Raw genomic sequence first — 20,606 nt, 5'->3', positions numbered from 1 at the left:
GGTGCGAGCCTGTGCATATGCTGCATGGAAATTTATCACAATAAATAAACTTTTCTGGGTCCTTATGGATTTCTTTACAAATTTAATCAAGTCTGGTGATAGTTCTCCCAGTTAATAAGGCATTTTAGGCTTTTATTTTCTGTAACTCTACCATAGACATAATTTCAAAACTTGCTTAAAGTAGGGTTAGAATTCATAAATATAGTAGTCGTCTTTCTAAAGAGGGAAGAATAAAATGTAGATTTCCATTTCTGTAAAATATCTGTAACGATTCTTTTCAGTAAAAGAGACCTAAGTAGCATCACAATTACCAAGCATCAAAGAATGTCCAGCCATCCTATAGTTCTCTCTCCAGGTCAGCAAGAAACTCCATTATGTTACTACTGAAGTACCGTCTTACACTTGAAAAAGGGCACCATGTAAACAAAAGCTAAAATGCACAGTTAACATTCTTTGCAAAATACATTCCACAATTTTCCTATAAAAGCAAAGTAGAAAATCTTAAAGTAATAAATCTTACATTTTTTGAAAACTTGCACCTCTGTTTTCCCAAAAAGTGACTTGGCCTTTTCATAATCATTAATAACCACATCATAATCACCCTTTAAAATAAAGAAACATTTTGGAGATTGTCAGTAAAGTTTAATTAATTTGGTTAAGATAAAAAACATCTTAACAACTCTTTAAAATGTAAGACATCTAGGACCACAGGTACATAAATAGGCGCTGTACCTTTTGGATGTTCCTTTCAATATTTAGAGGGAGGTTGAAAAGAAACTTGAATCGCTGGAGCACATTGAGTGCATTTCTAGTGGAATCTGCCTTGTCCTTTCGACCTAAGACTTCTTGAAATAACGTATCTGCAGTGTTACTTGCTCCTATTTTAAAAGGAGAAAAAGAAATTTAGATAAAAACTGATTTTAGTCAGAAAATGTGCAACTGGACAAAAAAAACAAAATGTTAGACTGCTATTATACTTGATACTTAACTCAGCAGACTTTTCTAAAAGTCAATTATATTGGAGTTTTGGGTTTTTTTTTTTACAGTTTGCTAAAACACAATTTCCATCTTGCTTGCTAAGTCTTTTCATATGTGTATACCAATTAATGGTATCCAATTAAAAATAACCATACTTACCAGGCCCAAATAAATTCTCTAACTTGAATCTACATTTATTTTAGCTTCTTTTAAGTTTTACAGCATTATGGACCCTTAGGTTATTTCATTAATTCAGACAATAGGTTAAAACACACACATATACATGATGCATGCACACACAAGTACACTAGTTAAATTCTCTGGATTCAGTATCTATATATTCATAGTAATTAAAAAAAAAAAAGGAAGAAAAATTTTTCCGAAAAGTTATTCAAAAGAAGTATTTTAAACCTAACCCTATTTCTATGTAAAATTATCTATGCAGCAGGCTACATAAGCAATTTAAAATATCAAATTTTAACACATCATCATTAATGGATATTTCTTAAATCAGCTTAATATATCTTAAAATGATAAACTGGACATTTTATATTTACATATATATATGTATTTTTTTTACCTTAAAGGCCTCAAATTATATGAATCACTAACGAAAGTTCATCTAAAACAAAATTTACTGTATATAAAAATACTTAAGCTTTTTCAACTTAATAAATATTTTTAATTAGTCACAAGGAAAGGGGAGAAAAAGGATAAACTCTTTTTGGCTGTTTGATCACTGCTCATATACAGTTTCTACATTATCTGGTCTAGTGACTATACTTTAAGCAAAGATGAAAAAAATGACCTCAGTCTCACTGGGTGGCTGGCATACCGCATTCTCTAGTCCACACTGTGGGTGGCCTGAGTGTGTTAAAAGTCGTCTTTGTAACATAATTGTTTTATCTAAATAATGTTTAAATTCTGTTGAAATTTTAAAGGCCTGATATAAAAACTTTGTTTTGTCAGTATAGCTATTTTCACCACATGTTCTTTAACGTAGAACACTAAATTTCTACCATGAGAAAAGTATATATATTCCCTTACTACCACCAAATCAGATAATGATGAGTAAATGAGTATTGGAAATCTGATTAAGGTTAAAACTATTTTTCTTGGAATACTTATTATTAAGCATTTATCATTTAGAAATAGACTTCATGAATTGAGGCTTCATAAATGAACAGATTTGTGAATGAGGACTGAATATTTTTAAAGGCTGATTACTTAGGTGTGTGCTGTGAATGTTAAATCCTCAAGCACTTTCTCTACAATGAAGGAGTACAAAACATCAAAATTAGACTTTTTTCATCTTGAAGACAATAAAACAATACTAACTAATAATTTTAAACACCCCTAAAAAGCATGAAAACAAGCACAGGTAGAAAATTCACTTAAAATTAAATAATACAAATATTTGATACAGAAATCACAGAGGCAGGAATTATAAGCTATCAAATTATAATTATACAGAAATATATATAAAATTTTAATTTATACACAAATTTTAAGTTATGAAATTATGATTTTAACTTATAAAACACTTTGTCCATACATTATCATTCTGCTGTGAACTTTACTGCATTCACAATAAAACTTTGGGAGCTCATAACTGATAACTGGATGATTATATACAGTAAGAAAATAATGAAAGCAGTGAAGCCAAGATTTGGGCAAGCAGATAAAAATCAGCAGCAGCTCACCAGCCACTTGAGGTCTTTACTCTGTGGGGCAACTGAGAAGACAAGGACAGGCTGGCTCTGGGAGCTGAGGCAGGAGGCCCTGGAGCAGCCCCACCACATACAGCAGCCCCAGGCCCGTCTGGACTTAAGGCCGTCCCTCCCCCAGGCAGGGACAGTGTGTCCTGCTCTCAGGGACGGACACCCCCAGCAGGGACAAGAAGGACAGAGGCCTCAGCTGGGCTGGCAGGGCAGTGACATGTCCCTCGGCCTAAGACAGGGCGACAGGCATGGGTCTGGAGGGCTCCATGCACATGGAGCCAGAGGCAGACACTGCATGGCTCCTGGAGCCGGAGGAGTGCAGACAGGCAGCCTCAGGGACAGAGCTGACGCCACTGCACGGCAGCCGGGTAGAGAGAACAACACTGCCGTTGGGAAAACCTCACGCCCTCTCGCCACAGACTACGCGCGGCACTCCATGCAGCGACAGCACTGGGGCGACAACACGGCATCACACACAAGTATCCAGCCATCACGCTGCGCGCCTTGAGCTTACACAATATCCATGTCAACTGTGTCTCAGCAGAGCTGGAGGAAAAGATGGGGAGATGGGCCACTGCAGCACTGCCCCCGGAGCTTCGGTCCTCAATGATGGGAAAGCCTGAGCCTGCACCATGATCCGTCACCCAAAGAAAACACCAGGTGATTCTGAGGTGCCTGGTCACTTCGAGTGTGTCTATCAAAGCAGACACGAGCTCTCTGTGGTCCTGCTCAGGCTGCTGGTACCGGCACAGACCACAGCCCAGGCGACGGTAACCTGCGTGTCTGCCTGGTAGGAGCTGGGGCTCCCCCACAGACCCATGACACAATCTACCCCAGGAACAGAAAAGCTAACGAAATTTAAGGTAACTTTTCAACATACAGTTAAACTCATAGCAAAACTCTGACACAAAGAGACTGAACAATCTGCCACGTGTCTTGTTTCTCCTAACAAACTCCAGAAATGGACAGATAAGCAGACATCACAGGGTGACACGAGGTGACAAGGCCACTCTCTGAGTCACCCAGCACTTGTCTCCAGCCCTCCTGAGGCTGAGCCCCCACCAGCCTCACGTCCCCAGTCACGCGTCTCCCTGGCTCCTTTTCTGTCTCCACCCAGCTTCCTTCCAGTCCATTCTCGACAAATGGCAGAATGTTTAAGTTCACAATCTGACTTCTCTATTTAAAATCCTTCCGGGGCTCACTAGTAGCCTCAGAATAGACAAACTCCAAGACATTGCATAGAAAGCTCCTCACAAGCAGACCCCTCAACCCACAGCCTCACCTCTCATATTCTGCTTACTGAACTGCGGTGGCTCCCCCGACTGGGGGCGCACCTGGGCCCGCTGAGGGCAGGACCGCGTCAGGGATGGGGCAGCTGAGCCCAGCAAACAATCCTAACAATCAACTGGAAGATGAGGCTTGTTCTGTGACTTCTAAAACTTTTTGTTGAAATGTTAAAAACTTGCTGTTGGTTATAAACCACTAAGAAATTTTTTTTTAAAGAAGAAAAAAACAGTAAAACTAATTTTTATTTAGTACACTATTAATAATAAAACATTAGAAGCACTGAAAATTCAAGTGTTTAATTTCTTTGTAAACAACATTATCAAGATAGCCTGCCTTCTCTTCTTGTCATAAAATCTGCAGCATGTATCAGGCACCCTTTCTGAGCTCCAATAAACGATCACGCTCGTGTCCACAGCTGTCTGCTGTGTTCCAAGCACCCCAGGTGAGCCTCTCGTCATACCCTCCTGGTTTCCGTGGGGACACACACCCTCACCGAGCTCCTCGGGGCTCCCACGTGGTGACAGCACCCCAGCGCAACCTGTCTACACCCCCAGCTGATGGGTCTGAACCCCGCTTTCCCTGTGCAGGCACACGGTCATCTCTGTGGACCACGTCCTCCTGCAAGTTTCTCTCTGGGAGACGCGGAGGCCACACACAGGCATGCTCTGTGTCTGAGCGTGACTGGCAAGCGTGGGAACTGGGCACCCCCAACTCTACCACGAGGGCAGCTGGGCGTCCGTAACTGGTGAGCGATGGGTGGATGGGGAGCCAGAAACCAGGCATGCACTGACCCAACGCGGTGAGAATGCTGGCTACTGAGAGCGGCGCACTCCAACCCAACAGAGCCTGCCTGCAGTTCACGGCACAGACTCGGAGTCAGATCTCCAGACACAAATGCCACTCACTACAGAAGTGACTTAGGAAACGCATGTCGTCTTTCTGAGCCTCAGCTTTTTCATCAATAAAATGAAGATAACAGAACAAGCTTCCCAGAGTAACTGCAAGGGCTGAGCACCTGTAGGATGCGGAAGCAGCACCTGGGCCTGGCTGAGGGGCACCGAGGTCTGGCTGTCACAGCTGCGACCACAGACGCCTGGGCCACATCGTCCCTCCCTGCAACCGGCGCTATCTAACCCGCAGCAGCGGACACATGGGACTGTTTCAAATAAAGTTAAAAATTACGTTCCTCAGTGACACTAGCCATGTTTTAAGTGCTCAACAGCTACACCTCCACTGCCACAGAAGCTGCTGGCGGTACACTCCTGGAACAGGCAACACACAGAGGAATGCAGATTCTACAGAAATCAACAGCCATCACTGCACACAGAAGCAGTACTGGGCAGCGTGGCTGTACACTCCTGGAACAGGCAACAACACAGAGAGAGGAATGTGGAGTCTATAGAAATCAACAGTCATCACTGCATCACTGCTTTGAAATTAAGAAGGAATTATTAAATACCAAAGCAAATATGAGAAATGTATCAGCGAGAACATGTTTTCAAGCATTTCAATGAACGGTTTCAAAACTGGTAAATTCTGAACAAAATGGACTAAATTTCTTATGGCCAGTGTCACCCTTCAGAAACTTAAAAGTGAAAAGGATTTCCCAAATCTTAAGAAGTTTCATTTAAAATCACTCAGGAAAAGCACTTGTAAGTTAGTACGTAATCACGCACCAGACTGCACCCACTCTCCTGCATAATCTCTGCACAGCTCCTCAAGAGCAGTGACCAGGTCCCACGTTCTGGGCAGGGAACTGCTGGAGGGCGGCAGTCACACGCCTCCCAGGTCTGCGCAGGACGCTGGACCAGCACGACACTAGACACGACCAGCCTTACCAAAGTTGGCCAAGTTCACCTGAGCTACAAACTCATCCTGCAATGCAAACATCAACATACAGCTGACAGAAAGATATTTCTAGGAAAAAGGGACTGCTACAAAGGAATATATTCTACAAAAAATGTTTACCCCAGGAAGTCCTGAATCTCAAAGGACTTCTCAAAGAAGTGACATTCATGTTAAGCCAATTTACTCAAAAAAGAGCAAACTTTCAGTAGAAATTTAAAAGAACACATTTCTAGAAAAAGTTTGTGCTTATAAAGGAATAAAAGTAAAACAATTTCTCTTACAAATTTTACTACCACACGTCTCAAGGGAGAATTACCTAAAGAAAAGAGTTATGTTATACACTATGCTGGGCCTCACCATGAAACAGATCTTAATTTTTTCCAACCTTAACAAATATCCATTTTCTTCTACAGATACAATGAGATACTTACTAAGACAGCTTGTTCTCACTAATCACCTTTTCAAAGTTACCATCATCATTTTTTTTTTAAACAGATATCATGGTTTGATGGCAATTTCCCCAGGGAAAATAACATCCCCAAGTAGAAAACAGCCTTCCAAGCCCTTAAAATATCTGACTATGTTAATACAGAAACAGCTTTAGTAAATGCTTATTTGGGCTGAATTCAGACTATATTCACTTGAACAAAGCTGGTGACTGGATACTCAGACGAGAAAAAGAAACGAGGTAAAATCTCAAGGCAAAATGATAATAATACAAAAAGAGAGAAAAATATTTAAAGTGTTGTAAAACTCATACATTTTGAGATGAAATCGAAGTACTCAAATTCTACTACAGGAAAGCCTATATCAAATTAAAACTTCTTTCTAGAAAACACTTATTATCAGAGATCCCAAGGTTTATGAACAGATTATTACCAAAAAGCCCAGAAACTTCTGCTGATGGGACTAAGACAGAAGTGCAAAACTGACTTGTTATCACAGTCCTACATTATAGAATCACTGAAGGGCCAATGTTGGGGGTCTTCAATATTTTAGTTATTCTCGACTCTACTTCCTGGTGAAGTTGTATGCTCTACATACTTATACTTGACAACTAGGAAAGTCCCCTGGACATTACTGCTCCTTGTCAAGTGTTTCACTATATCTGTGAAGACAACAGTTTACTTTCAAGCTACTAATATTATAACAGGGACTGATTTATCTGCTGAGTTTCTTCTAAATCTGTAGGGTAAGTAGCTGGAAGTTCATATGTCAGCAGAAAGAAGGGGAGGTGGATACAGCCTTGAATTCCATGTATCAGTTTCTCTTGGCCTACAATTCTTACAAAATGTCTCAGAGTTAGAAACACTCAAGAATGCAGCTGTCTTAAATTTGTTTTGGAAAAAGGCATGGCATAAACAGACAGCTCGGTATCTGTCCTTCCAGCCCTGATGTTATTTGTGTTACCACTGGCAGATGCTTGAAGATGCTGTTCTGTGCTGTTGGTCAGTAATGATCCTGGCTACTGCCACAGCAATTTTTTACCTTTGATGATGTCATTTATGTACTAGCCTCCTTTATGGTAGCAAAATTTTACTTTTTAAGAAGCATACTGGCTTGATCTCAAATGATGATTTCTCATAAATAAATGCAAACAGAACCAGAACATTCATTTTCAATATTTTTACTCTCCTCTACGTTCATTAAATCACTGATATTTAGAAATAAATACCAAAATACAACTTAACTGCCTTTTTCTGTGAAACCAGGTCCAAAAACTATATCAAAGCTTGTTATAAAGTCCATAAATAAGTTTGGGTAGTAGGACAAAACTTACTGTTCAGAACATTCTCCAGTTTCTGCGTCATGGACCCTTCTACTTTTTCCGTTCCATCTGCTTCTAGTTTTTGATGGATAGCTAGAAAAAAAGCACCAAGTTAAAATGTAGGCTATTTTAATGGGTGGGAAAATGGTACATCAAAAAAGACATTTTTAAACAGCTCAAACAATGGTTCTATTTTCACTGCTAGAAAGAAGCACAAACACAAATGCTGCACAGTGACAGCGGACAGCAGCCTAAGTCCCGGCAGGTCAGCACTGTTAAACAGCTCATAGTGTGTGGACCTAGTCATCTGATCATGGAGGCTGAGCAGTAAAGATGACTGAATTAAAAAAGAAAAATAAGGCTTAAATTACTAATATGTTTGGCATTTGGCCACAGGAAAGTCATTCTTATTTCTCAGTTCCACCATCTACAAAATAGAAATATTACTGTTTGATATCTATCAACCTCAAAATATTTAATTTCAGCTGTGGGACATAACATGGCAATATAGATATTATTCATGTTCTACTCAGTCTATAATTATTTCCCTGGAGGTTCTCAAGAAATATCTAGTAACATCTACCAACATGTCAATTTGTGGATGTGCAAATTACATTAGAGCTTTTCTGCGAGTATTTATATATGTCTGAATGATTCTGATAAAGTACCAAGAAATCATTAATTTATATTTAAAAACTTATACCTACCGATGAGAGGTAGTTTTAAAAGCAAATCAGGTTTCCTCAGGTCAATCATTAAGAAAACTTTCAAAGTAAGTCTCCAAAATTCAATTTCAAATTCAAAACTGTGACACAGTTAAAGTAATAAAAATAGCAAGGTAAACATTCCTGAGACATGACTTTAAGCAGAGCACCATAATAAGTTTCTAACACATGATGTGCATCCAGTAAGAAGCTAGTGATGAGGCTCTAATATTATTTCTATTTCACAGATGGGGAAACCATGGCTCAGTGAAATTAAATAAGCTGACCAAGGTCATACAGCCAAACCCAAAATTTGAGCCGAGGCAGTGTGATCCCAGGACAAAAGCTTCACCCCATCCTACCCACACTGCATGGCAGGTGACCCAAAGCCCTCAGCCTGCTTCCATGTCTGTAAATTGGGAACAGAACTATGTGCATGGGAACAGCGTTCAGTCACCAAGAGGAGACTTCTCTCACAGTAACAGCCGTGCAAACAGCCCCAGTATCACAGCCTGTTAGCCCTCTGCAAGCTCAGGACTGGAGTCCACGGGGAAGCCCCACAGACACCAAGGGCCAGCTACCTGAGAGGGCGTCCTGTGCCTCAAAGAAGGTGCTGAGCCCCCCTTTCACGTACGCCAGGCTGCCCTCGCTCTTCTTATTAGCCTGTCTCTTCAGGTGGGTGATCGCCATTTTGAGTTGTTCAAAACTGGAGTGAAATGAAGAAACCACAAGAAGACAATTGATAATTGTAAAATACTGAAGCCTACACTAGAGACACAGACTAATACAATATGTAATCAGATGAAACCAAGCTTTCAAATTCTTACCCAGACCTAAACCTTCGCACGTGACAAACGCCAAGTTACAGCAGCTGTACGACAGCTCTGCGAGCCCTCCCGCATCAGACCCGGGAAGTGACTACACACGCAGACGTGCTTACACCTGACCCAAATCAACACAGGATTTGCCAGGTAAGGAGTTCTGAAGAGCACCTCCAGAGGCAGAGGCCCGGACCACCCGGGGGTGGGTGGCAGGACCCCCGGACGTCCCCTATGTGCACGTCACCACCAGGCCCCACCATTAGCACTGATCTCACAGGACTCACGGGGGCAGCTCAAAACTTAAGTGAACAGACCGTACTACTGCATCTTTATAACTCAAGCAGAGAAAAATGGGCTGGTCTCTGCATTTCACAAGTTTTATTTCCACTAAAGCTAAGAAAATCTGGCCATAAACTGTTGACCATATTCTTGAGTGCCAAGATGGTACTACAAAGAGAACAGAGATCAATCCTGACTTACGGTAACAGAAAAGCACATCTATGATGTAAAATCAGAACCATCTTCCCCAAAGAAAGACTTCAGACATTTGCTCTAAAAATTTACCAGGCCAAATTTACTCTAAGTATATACCAACTTTTCTTGTTTTCTATGATGGTTTTGATCCCAATAGGTGAAGGAAGAATTTCTTCTAAGGTGTATTTTAACAAGTTGGGATGTTTTAAGGATACAAATTTTAAACAATAAACCATTTATTCAAACATTCCTAGTACACAAAAGTGTTCTAGCTAGTCTTGCATTAAGAGTCACAGATCTACTGTTGCCCAGAGGGTAGGTAAACTCTTAAGTAGTATAAACAGAGGAGCACTGTAACTGGATATATGACCCTTGTTTATTTTTTGGCTAATTTTAAGTCAAGTCTTTGCAAAATGATAAACAACTCATCTTCCTTTGCTCTCTGGTCAGGAAGCAGGTACCTTCCTTGTTTTAGACCAGTACTTGAGAACTCTTGTTACCTGAGCAGGGAGGGGGGTCACAGGCAGACACAGGACAGCAGCTGAGACTCCGAAGTTTTACCAGGTGGCACAAACAATGAAACATACAGAAACATCAGGGTAGAAGGAAATAGGGCTCCTCAAATTAATGATCCCATTTAATAAATAAGGAGCCAGCTACTCTGATGTGTTCACAAGCACCTGAGGTCAAGAGGGCTGCTAAGCAGCACAGGGAAACCCGCGCTACCACGTCTGATGAGCTGCACCCCAAGAAGCCACACGGCACGGCCCGCACCCTCACCTGGTGTTGGAGTGGTTCTCGATTAGGTACCAGGCAGCTGAAAAGTTCTCACTTGTAAAGTCAGCACTCATTCCAGGGAACAGCATTTCTAAGTCCTTCTGGGGAAATTTACCTCTGAGGGAGGAAAAAGTCTTAAGATGTGTTTAGGGTGCTATTACTACAAAGATGTAACCAAGAGTAATAAACATGGACAGAAATCATTACAATGATACATGAGACATTACAGAGTCTAAATCTGTATGTGTGAAAAATAAACTTCCTACACCATATAAACTGTATATATAAACTTTGTATATATGATAGAAAATTAATTAAAATACAGAAATCATATCAATAAAAGAATATAAAACTTAAAGAGGCTGAGTTGATACTTCATGAAATCTATCCAAATAGAAATCATTTCCTATCCAAGAGACAAAATTTACGTACATTGACATTAAAAACAGTAAATCAACCTCTTAAAATGCTTTCTGTTAAAGACCTATGTGAAAGCTGGCTAAGACACACTGGTGCCAACGACAGTTGCTGACCCAGGCAGACTCGTACGGCACTCACGCTTCTATGAGCAGGTCTAGATCAAGCTCAAGGAAAGCTGATGCTGATGAGCAGTCCCTTATCTGCAGCCCCTCTGCAGCTACGAGGAAATCTGTGCCGCCACGGGCAAACGACGGCAGAGCCAGGCTCCTCACAGCTCGGTGACGCTTCTGGGTCCTGACTCAACCAATTGTGGAACCCACCATCTCTGGACTTCATATATTATGAGAAATAAAAAATATCTTCCTTGCTTACAGCACAACGGATTTTTGTTTTCTATTACTTACAGCTGAAGGCATCCTGAATCTACCCTAAAATAAGACATGTTACATGAACACCTCAAAAGGAACGTGAGAGAGAAGATCCAGAGAAAGCTGACAAGGAGTGACGTCCCTGGAAGCAGAGATGCCCCGTGGGGAGCAGAGCCACAGAGACAGCGCAGGGCTGTATGCAGGGTTTACAGAGTTTCTGAACAACCTTGAGGAAGTTATTTTACCTCCCTAAGGCTCCATTTATTCATGAGGACAATGGGATCATAATATCTTCCTCAAGAAAATGCTGAGGATTAAAGTAGGTAACGCATGTGGAAGGCTGAATAGTTTTTGACACTTAGTAAATGCTCAAAATGTTACTTTGTTACCTTTATTCTTTACACTTGGTTCTCTATATTGAATAGATTCTTTCATTAAGAACCATTTTATCTGATTCTCCTAACAACATGATGAGTTACATGATCCCATTTCAGAGTCAGGAAATAGCTCCAGTACTTCTACTGTCAAATAAAGAACCAGAGAATCTTATGAAAAATGTCTCTCTCTCTCTCCATATATATATATAGCTATATATATATATATATATATAGCTATAAATCTAGAAAAATAGAAAGTGGGGGAGAGATTCAGAATGCAGAAAACTGCTAACGGTCTTGGTAACGAGGAAGAGCAGAAGCACTGTGTCAGAGGATCATGAAGTCTGGAGACTTAAAGCTCTATCCAGAATAACTGGGTCTTAAGGTCTGACCCTCTAAGTGAAGTCATAGCTTACCAGCAAGGCATATTCTAAGTGACCGACTAAATCCACACTTTGAACTCACTAACCAGAGAGTGCGAGCAACAGAGTCTAACGTGTAACACATGATGTGATTCCACTAAGGAACCAACCGTTTCTGTAGCTGACAACCTTCGTGCCCCCACAGTGCATGCTCCCCATTAGATGGCAGTGTGAACTCAGATTACACCTTCCGAAAGGGTTTAGCCATGAGGACCCAGGTACAGTGGTCAGGTGCAAAACTACAGGAATGTCCTCAACCCAGCAGCATTCACTTTCAAAGAGGAAACTGACCTGACGACCCCCAGTCAGCAGAACAACAGAAGTCCTTCTGAGAAAAGTTCGCTGCCCTCACAGAGAGGGCTGGGTGAGCAGCCTGGCTGAGCCCACGCCCCTTCGCTCCAGCTCCCAACTGCAGGCAGAAAGATGGGGGAACGGCGGAGTGCGGCTCTCCTGACGTGTCACACGTGGTCCGCACAGCTCTCACTCCAGCCCCGTGTTACTCTGTGCGTTAAACACCGTCAGCCTGTTGGGGATTGTGTGTTTTTTCCTTTTGGTCTCACACAGTTTCCCCACGCAGACACTGTACCACAGTCCACAAGTCTGTTTTTAAAAAACTTCTAAAAGGTATTCTTTTCCAATGCGCTTCCCTTCCACACTCATACTAAGAACTACTTTGTCACCTTTCCTTGTTTTCTAACTGGAGCAGGAAAACTAGTCACCTCTTCTTTCTACTGGAAGGCAGCCTGATGAGGGGCAGGCCAGGCTGCGCGGCTCATGAAGCCTCTGTGGACACAACCCAGAGGTCACGGGGCATCAACTCACTGCTCAAGACACTCTTCCCAGGTGGTAACTCCCAACAAAAGGTAGATCATACAAAAGCGGGGCAGGGTGTGGCGGGGAGAAGCTCCACCGTAATGCCCTTACTCCCATGTCAGTCAGTCCAGCCACTCAGTCGTATCTGACTCGTTGTGACCCCATGGATGGCAGCATGCCAGGCCTCCCTGTCCATCACCAACTCCCAGAGTTTACTCAAACTCGTGTCCATTGAGTTGGCGATGCCATCCAACCATCTCATCCTCTGTCATCCCCTTCTCCTCCCGCCTTCAATCTTTCCGACCATCAGGGTCTTTTCACATCAGGTGGCCAAAGTATTGGAGTTTCAGCTTCAGCATCAGTCCTTCCAAAGAATATTCAGGACTGATTTCCTTTAGGATGGACTGGTTCGATCTCCTTGAAGTCCAAGGGACTCTCAAGAGTATTCTCCAGCACCACAGTTCAAAAGCATCAATTCTTTGGTGCTCAGCTTTAGTTATAGTCCAACTCTCACATCCATACATGACTACTGGAAAAACCATAGCTTTGACTAGATGGACCTTTGTTGGCAGAATAATGTCTCTGCTTTTTAATATGCTGTCTAGGTTGGTCATAGCTTTTCTTCCAAGGAGTAAGCGTCTTTTAATTTCATGGCTGCATTCACAATCTGCAGTGATTTTGGAGCCCCCAAAATAAAGTCTCTCACTGTTTCCCCATCTATTCACCATGATGTGATAGGACCAGATGCCAGGATCTTAGTTTTCTGAATGTTGAGTTTTAAGCCACCTTCTTCACTCTCCTCTTTCACTTTCATCAAAAGGCTCTTTAGTTCTTCTTCGCTTTCTGCCATAAGGGTGGTGTCATCTGCATATCTGAGGTTATTGATATTTCTCTCAGCAATCTTGATTCCAGCTTGTGCTTCATCCATATATGTACCATCTCCAAAAGCTTCACTTGCAAATACTCTCTTACTAGGTAGAGAGGACTTTCAAGAAATAAAACCTAGGGAAGGCTTTTACTTATTAATATGAACATGTTTTTATCTTCTTTTTTCAGTTTAAATAGTTTGTCTCCATCATAATTTAAGCAGTGCAAAAAGTGCCCATTTGTGACAATCAGTATATTAGAAATAGACTTTTTACAAGCAAATCCTAGTCTCAGTTCAAAGTAATTTTTTTTCCAAGTAATTAGTAACATTTTTATAAGTTTCAAGGCACTGTGTGTGCAAAATATCAGTTAAAAGCCTAGGAACATGAAGGCCTTTAGCAGCTGAAGGAGGCCCATAAACGCCAACTGCTAGGCCTGTGGGCAGAAAGACCGCAGCACCCTGATGCGCACACAGGGAGACGCGCCCCTTGCTGCCTCTCGCTGGCGGCTCACACTCAGAGGCACTGCAGGGCGCCCTGGGCTCCATCCCGCACATGTGACTGTGGGACAAGAAACTCCATAAACATTCACACTGTCATAGACAGGAGCCGACTCCTCTTCCACAGACGACCTCAGCACTTCAGTCTGGGAATAAATCAGGACCACAGCAGTTTACAACAAGTAGTTGTAATTCTTCAAATCTTCTCAATTAATATATTTCAACAAGCAAGTAATTAAATCCTGTTATTCCTTCTCTGATGACATTTTTTAAAAAATTAAAAATAGGTTGTCTCCCATCTTCCAAGTATAAAAGCAGCCCCAAATAAGATTAATAAACAGAAATAAAAGACAGAGTAAGAGGAAATGCTCTCAGGGATTCTAACCTGAGTTCAGCCCCATTCTCTACAGGGACCAAAGCTTTTATCTAAAAAATATGAAGTGAGTCAGGGAAATAAAATCCATACCCATATTTTAACATCTGCTTTTCCTTTCCCATCCTCTTTTTCTAAAATAAGGAGGATTCTCTATTTGAGGTCAGACTTCAATAAAACAAATGCAGCTTTCCTGACAGTATCTTTAAAAGCTAAGAAGGAACCTGAAAAGCATTTTTCTGGCCAAAACTACTCTCTTCTCTTGGTTTCAATACATTTTCCTACTTTCACCTTCCATTTTCTTGCTTTCTGGAATCTCTAATCATTCTTCCTTTTGATGAGAACACTTGTGAACGGGCCGTCCTTTCATTGTGTGCCAGGGCCCCCACGCCGTCCAGGTGCGCCTGCTCTCTGCTGTCACAGAAGCGGAAGTGGGGGCTGACAGAGACCAGGGGTGCCCGGCACAGAAACACCTGTCAGATGAGTGTGCACCTGGAAAACCACCGGGCAGAGAAGGGACCGGTGGGGCAGCTTCCAGCACTCCTCACTGCCCACCCTGCTTGCCCCCTGGAATTCCCTCTCAACTGGTTTATTTCACTGGTTTTCCCATTAATGAATGAATTAAATAAAAGCTTGGACATGTCTGCATTTTGTTTTTGTATGACAGTCAAGCTTCTACCTTTTCTAAAACTATTCTTTAGTTATTCCATGACTGAGCAAATTATTATTGAAACTTTCAAGCAACAGCTTGGAAGAAATATTATGGTAAATTTTATCACCATTTGAGCACTTCTTGAATGTACATATTACTATTTTAAGATTTGAATACAATTTATCACCCTGAAATCCTAAGTCATGAAAAGGCTTTTCTCCTGGGCAGCAGAGCACTGACTAATACGCTGTGAGCGCACACCCGCCCCCCTCACCCCACCTGCTCAAACACACGCCCCGACACAGGCCCCTGCCTGCAGACTCCAAGTCACCCTGCAGGCAGCGGGAGGGCCCGGAGCCACATGAGAGAAGGGCTTGGACCCAACTCACGCCTTCAGAGGAGAAAGAAAAACCATTTCCAAAGAGTCGGGCACTTTCAGTGCCTTCTGGCTGGTCACCATTACATAAGGATTACTCTGAAACCTCTTCAGAAAGAGGCTCTACAGGATGGGAGGGGGTTTGGGGGAGAACAGATACATGTATATGTATGGCTGAGTCCCTCCACTGTTCACCTGAAATTACCACAACATTGTTAATTGGCTATACCCCAATACAAAATAAAGTTTAAGGTTTGAAAAATAAAATAAAGGAAGAGGGCAGTAAGAGAGAGCTCAAGCCCCCTTCACGGCTAGTGGCAGCAGCACTAACAAGACAATCAAAAGGTGAGAGGACATGAAAAGGTAAAGAGATTAAACCGCAGTGGATTACAAGACAAACTAAAACTCAAGGAAATCATTTTATGATAGTGAAAGTCGCTCAGTCGTGTCGGACTCTTCATGATCTCTTGGACTATACAGTCCATGGAATTCTCCAGGGGATCTTCCCAACCCAGGGATCAAACCTACATCTCCTGAATTGCAGGCAGATTCTTTACCAGCTGAGCCACAAGGGAAGTTCATTTTATGACAGGAAATAACCAATTTAATCCTAACTTTGATTGTTCTGTCTAGTTCAGTTCAGTTCAGTTCAGTCGCTCAGTCGTGTCCGACTCTTTGCAACCCCATGAACCGCAGCACGCCAGGCCTCCCTGTCCATCACCAACTCCCGGAGTTTACTCAAACTCATGCCCATTGAGTCAGTGATGCCATCCAGCCATCTCATCCTCTGTCGTCCCCTTCTCCTCCTGACCCCAATCCCTCCCAGCATCAGGGTCTTTTCCAATGAGTCAACTCTTCGCATGAGGTGGCCAAAGTACTGGAGTTTCAGTTTTAGCATCAGTCCTTCCAACGAACACCCAGGACTGATCTCCTTTAGGATGGACTGTCTAAGGCTCAAACAAAAGTCACAATGTATTCCTATACTCCCGTGGGAATCTTTTTCAGAAGAACCCCCCAGAGGGCCCTTCTGCTCCACACTGCATATGGCGGACCTTAGAAAGAAGCAGAATCCAGGGCACTGAAGCAGGCCACTGGAGGATTTACTCTCAACCACAAGGTCCCCTTATGCAGGAAACCCTGTTCAAATAAAGACCCAGCAATTACCTTTCTTTCCTGGATGTTCTTAATCCTTAAACTCTTAATTTATCAGGCACCGAAACCCTTAAAACAGCTCCAGAATGACCCATGGTGGCCAAAGAGCTTCACAGCTGTGACCCAGAACAGTCCACGCTCACTAAAACCTGACTTTTAAAAACCTCAGGGCTTTTTCAAAACAGGACAACCTCCCAAGACACAGATGTGCTCCCTCCCTCTCAACTGGCACAAATGCCAGCAGGGAAAAGCGCCTGCTGGTGGCTTACTGGTGGTCTTCAAGTGTAGGCTCGAAGGTCAGATACATAAAGGTTAATGGACAACCTTCCCCATGCCTAGAGAAACCTAAAGAAGCTATGGCTAATGGGCTAGGGATTACTCTGTCAGCGGCAGAAGTGTTTATAGAGCAACACTCGGTATCATTATCACCAACAGAGTCGCCAAGGCCAAGAGACAAATCAGACAGGACTGACGTGCAGGGGAGCTCGGGCAGGAAGACGCAGGGACAAAGGCACCGACATGGAAGCTGTGAGCACAGCACTTGGGATTAAGAACCGGGAATTCTGGATCTGGTCCAAGACATTTGGAAAGATACCATTTACCCGCCATAATTCTGGTAAAGTAAGTCTGAATTAAGTATGAATTACAGGTAGAGAACGTAAACAAAATGACAAGACTACACTGGGTCTAATTACTGTCAAATATTTCCTGAAAAATCAAGCACATGGAAAATTCTATTTTAATCTCAAATACCATCTAAATATTTAAACTTACCAGCTCCAGACAACACACTAACTCTAGTATCATTAGAAGTATTCGTTATTAAAAATTTCAAAGTACATTTTTCCTTCACAAAATGAAAACTCAAAAACTAAAGAGGTAGGTACGTTTTGCCAACATTTTAATTGGAACATTCACTCTAGCAGGCTCCAGAAATGACACCGATTCCCAACGACAGAGGCATCTTCAGTTGTGCTTCCCTGCATGTTTCTGGAGCCTGAACACATGAAACGCTTCAGCACGTGGAAAGCAAGACAACTGAGGTGAGGCAGTACTCACTTTTCAATCTCGATGCCGAGTGGGTTGGCAGGACGCAGGGAAAAGGGAGGAATCCCTTTATTCCTGTCAGTGCGCATGTCATAGTAATTCATCTCATCAACCCACACAGCGGACTGATCCAAAATGCCTACCAAAACAAGGAGCACAGACTTAACAGGATACACACACCCTAGGCACTGTCTAAATCTTACTATACTGCTTTACTGTTTTAAGACCTAACACAAAATGAATACCAAAGTAATTTTTTAAGATCTGATGGCATAAAAGCTTTAATTTTTTTCTTAATTAAAGCGCTAAAAATACATAAAAAGGCAGAAACAACAGCTCTTTATTGTAATGTACATTATTTGATATAGAAGATAAATTAACATCTGAGAAAAAGCTCTGCTAAAACACATGTATTTTACAAATAATAAGCAGTACAGTTAATTTGGTGTATCAACAAAGTATCCGACAATTCCTTATATAAAGAAATCAGTCAAACACCTTCTAAGGAACGCATAGCTTGTGTGATGGAAATGACTGAGCCGTTCAGGAAAAACAAAACGTCATCTCTGAAAGCAGCACCCTCTCTCACGTGACTGAGCCCTTTGTCACCCTCCCTGGCAGGCACTTCCCAGGGTCCCCTCTCAGACCCAGGGCATGGGCAGGGAGCTGGGTGAAGCGGAGTGCAGAGCGGGGCCAGGGCCCCCTGAAGGAAGTGCTCTGGGCCCAGGCAGCCTCCAGTGGCAGGACTCCTTGTGAGCCCTCTGTTTCAATCAGCACCACATTTGCGCCAGGACGCAAGAAGGCTGTCAGAGGGAAGTGCAGGTCCAGGTGCTCCCAAGTGCGGTTTCATAAGCCTTTCCTGAGCCTGTACATGCTAAGTCCTGGGCAGAGCATTTTAGAATAAAGTCAATACTTGATAATAAGTTCTCTTTATCTGCTGTATAAACATGATACAAGATGGTACTAGATTCTGTCAAAATGTTTTGACAAAATCAAAAAGGTTCCTCCAGAAAACTGAAAACAAGCTCCTACTTTGTAATTTCACAGTTCAGTTTTCAAAGATATTAAACAAAATTAAGCAAAAGTAAGAATATTATGCATATAAAAATGTGTACATGTATTTGCATACACATTTGTATACCTATGTACAGGTCTTCCCTGATGGCTGAGATAGTAAAGAATCCGCCTGCACTGTGGGAGACCTGGGTTCAATCCCTGGGTTGGGAAGATCTCCTGGAGAAGGGCATGGCAACTCCAGTATTCCTGTCTGGAAAATTCCATGGACAGAGGAGCCTGGTGGGCTACATCCATTGGGTCACAAAGACTTGGACATGACTGAGCAGCTAAGCACAGTACAGCAAGTATCTATATGTAAATCACATTTTGAATTTTCCCTTAAATCCCTCAAATTTTTATTAAAAAAATTTAAAAATCATTTATGTATTAAAAACTTTAACGATATAATGGTAAAGAAAGGTTTTATGCTCTAAGACAGAAAACAATATTTGCAAAATTCTTTGCTTTCCGCTGTGAGAGAAGTATGGCCTGGGTGTAATTATGCCTGTGACAGCTCCACATTATTTAAGTATTTATCCACTGACCATGTGCCAGCCACTACAAGACCACAAAGACAAAGCAGGGGGGATGCTGTGCACACGGAGAGCTAGAAGAAGTAAAACGATCATTTCCGGAGCACTTACTCCAACTCCATGTGAGGGGTTACACTAAGCACTTCCCTGAATGTCCTAATCATCAGTCCTCTGGCGTAGGTGACCCTGGGACTGCACTCTCACCCACAGCTGGGGCCTGTGTGTATGAGAAGTCGTGTTTGACTCTTTGCAACCCCATGGGCTGTAGCCCGCCAGGCTCCTCGGTCCATGGGACTCTCCAGGCAAGCACACTGCAGTGGGTTGCCATTTCCTCCTCCAGGGACCATCCTGACCCAGGGACTGAACCTGCGCCTCCTGTGTCTTCCGCATTGGCAGGCAGGTTAGGTAGCACTGTGCCACAGCTGAGGGCTGCCCCTAGACTATCCAGTCCTGTCTCACACCAAGCTCCGCCCCAGGCAAGGAAGTGCAGGTAAGTGCACAGAGGGAACCCAGAGCTGCCTGGGGCACGAGCAGCAGGCTTTTCTAATCTGGAGGCGAGAGGCACACCTATGCCATCAACGTCTTGTCCAGGCCAGAAACACAGGAAGGGAAGAAAAATGAAACATTATTTAGATGATATTACTGGCTAATTTGTATCACAGAAAGAAATCCATTATTGTATTCAAGATCAAGAAACTAAAACTGGAACTTTGACATGTTAAATGTGCAGACTTTATAAAGAACTTAAAACAACCTTTCTTCTAAGGATTATCATCCTTAGGGTTTATTGTTAGCTCAGTAAACTACTTTTTCAAAAGTAACACAAATTTTAACCAATATCCTATTCCTAAAGAAATAAACTGAATCTGAGAGTAAGTAAATTTTATACTAATTTACCAATTGTCAATTTTAAAAAACAAAACCCAATTTCAGTTTACTCTTGAGAGAAAAGTCACAGGAGATGATACCTATTTTCTCAGGTTTGAGCAACTTGAAAGACACTGTGGAGGTTCCTTTGCCACCCGACTTGGTCGTGACGATAATATCTCCTTTGTCATTCTTGGCCTGTCCCACTCGACACACTATTTTACTTGCAGACATCCACTCTGCTGTCAGGAGGCAATTATGCCCACAAATTGTCAGACCTGAAAGTAAAAGCATGCACTGTAACAAAGTCCAAAACAACGACTATGTCCATGAAAAGACAATTTTGTTAGTGTCACTAGGCCTTTTTCATGAACTGAAAAGCAAATACAGAAATAACATATCCTGG

General features: G+C 42.3%; 1 protein-coding gene across 2 annotated transcripts in view; it reads right to left on the bottom strand.

Annotated features, from left to right (window-relative positions):
* The window catches only part of EXOC2 (exocyst complex component 2), a 118,132-nt gene that overhangs the window by 69,613 nt on the left and 27,913 nt on the right, over window positions 1-20,606 (bottom strand). For both annotated transcript variants that reach the window (XM_061147751.1, XM_061147752.1), the window contains exons 3-9: window positions 20,302-20,478; window positions 17,757-17,883; window positions 10,382-10,495; window positions 8,888-9,012; window positions 7,615-7,695; window positions 733-878; window positions 521-602 (exon numbers count right to left, since the gene is read on the bottom strand). In XM_061147751.1, the coding sequence (XP_061003734.1) occupies window positions 521-602; window positions 733-878; window positions 7,615-7,695; window positions 8,888-9,012; window positions 10,382-10,495; window positions 17,757-17,883; window positions 20,302-20,478 (852 nt within the window). The remainder of the gene's footprint in view (window positions 1-520; window positions 603-732; window positions 879-7,614; window positions 7,696-8,887; window positions 9,013-10,381; window positions 10,496-17,756; window positions 17,884-20,301; window positions 20,479-20,606) is intronic.

This window comes from Dama dama, chromosome 7 (assembly GCF_033118175.1).
Source record: "Dama dama isolate Ldn47 chromosome 7, ASM3311817v1, whole genome shotgun sequence".
NCBI classification, from domain to species: Eukaryota; Metazoa; Chordata; class Mammalia; order Artiodactyla; family Cervidae; genus Dama; species Dama dama.
The sequence above is the reverse complement of the archived record's forward strand: the minus strand, read 5'-3'. Positions and strand labels throughout refer to the sequence as shown.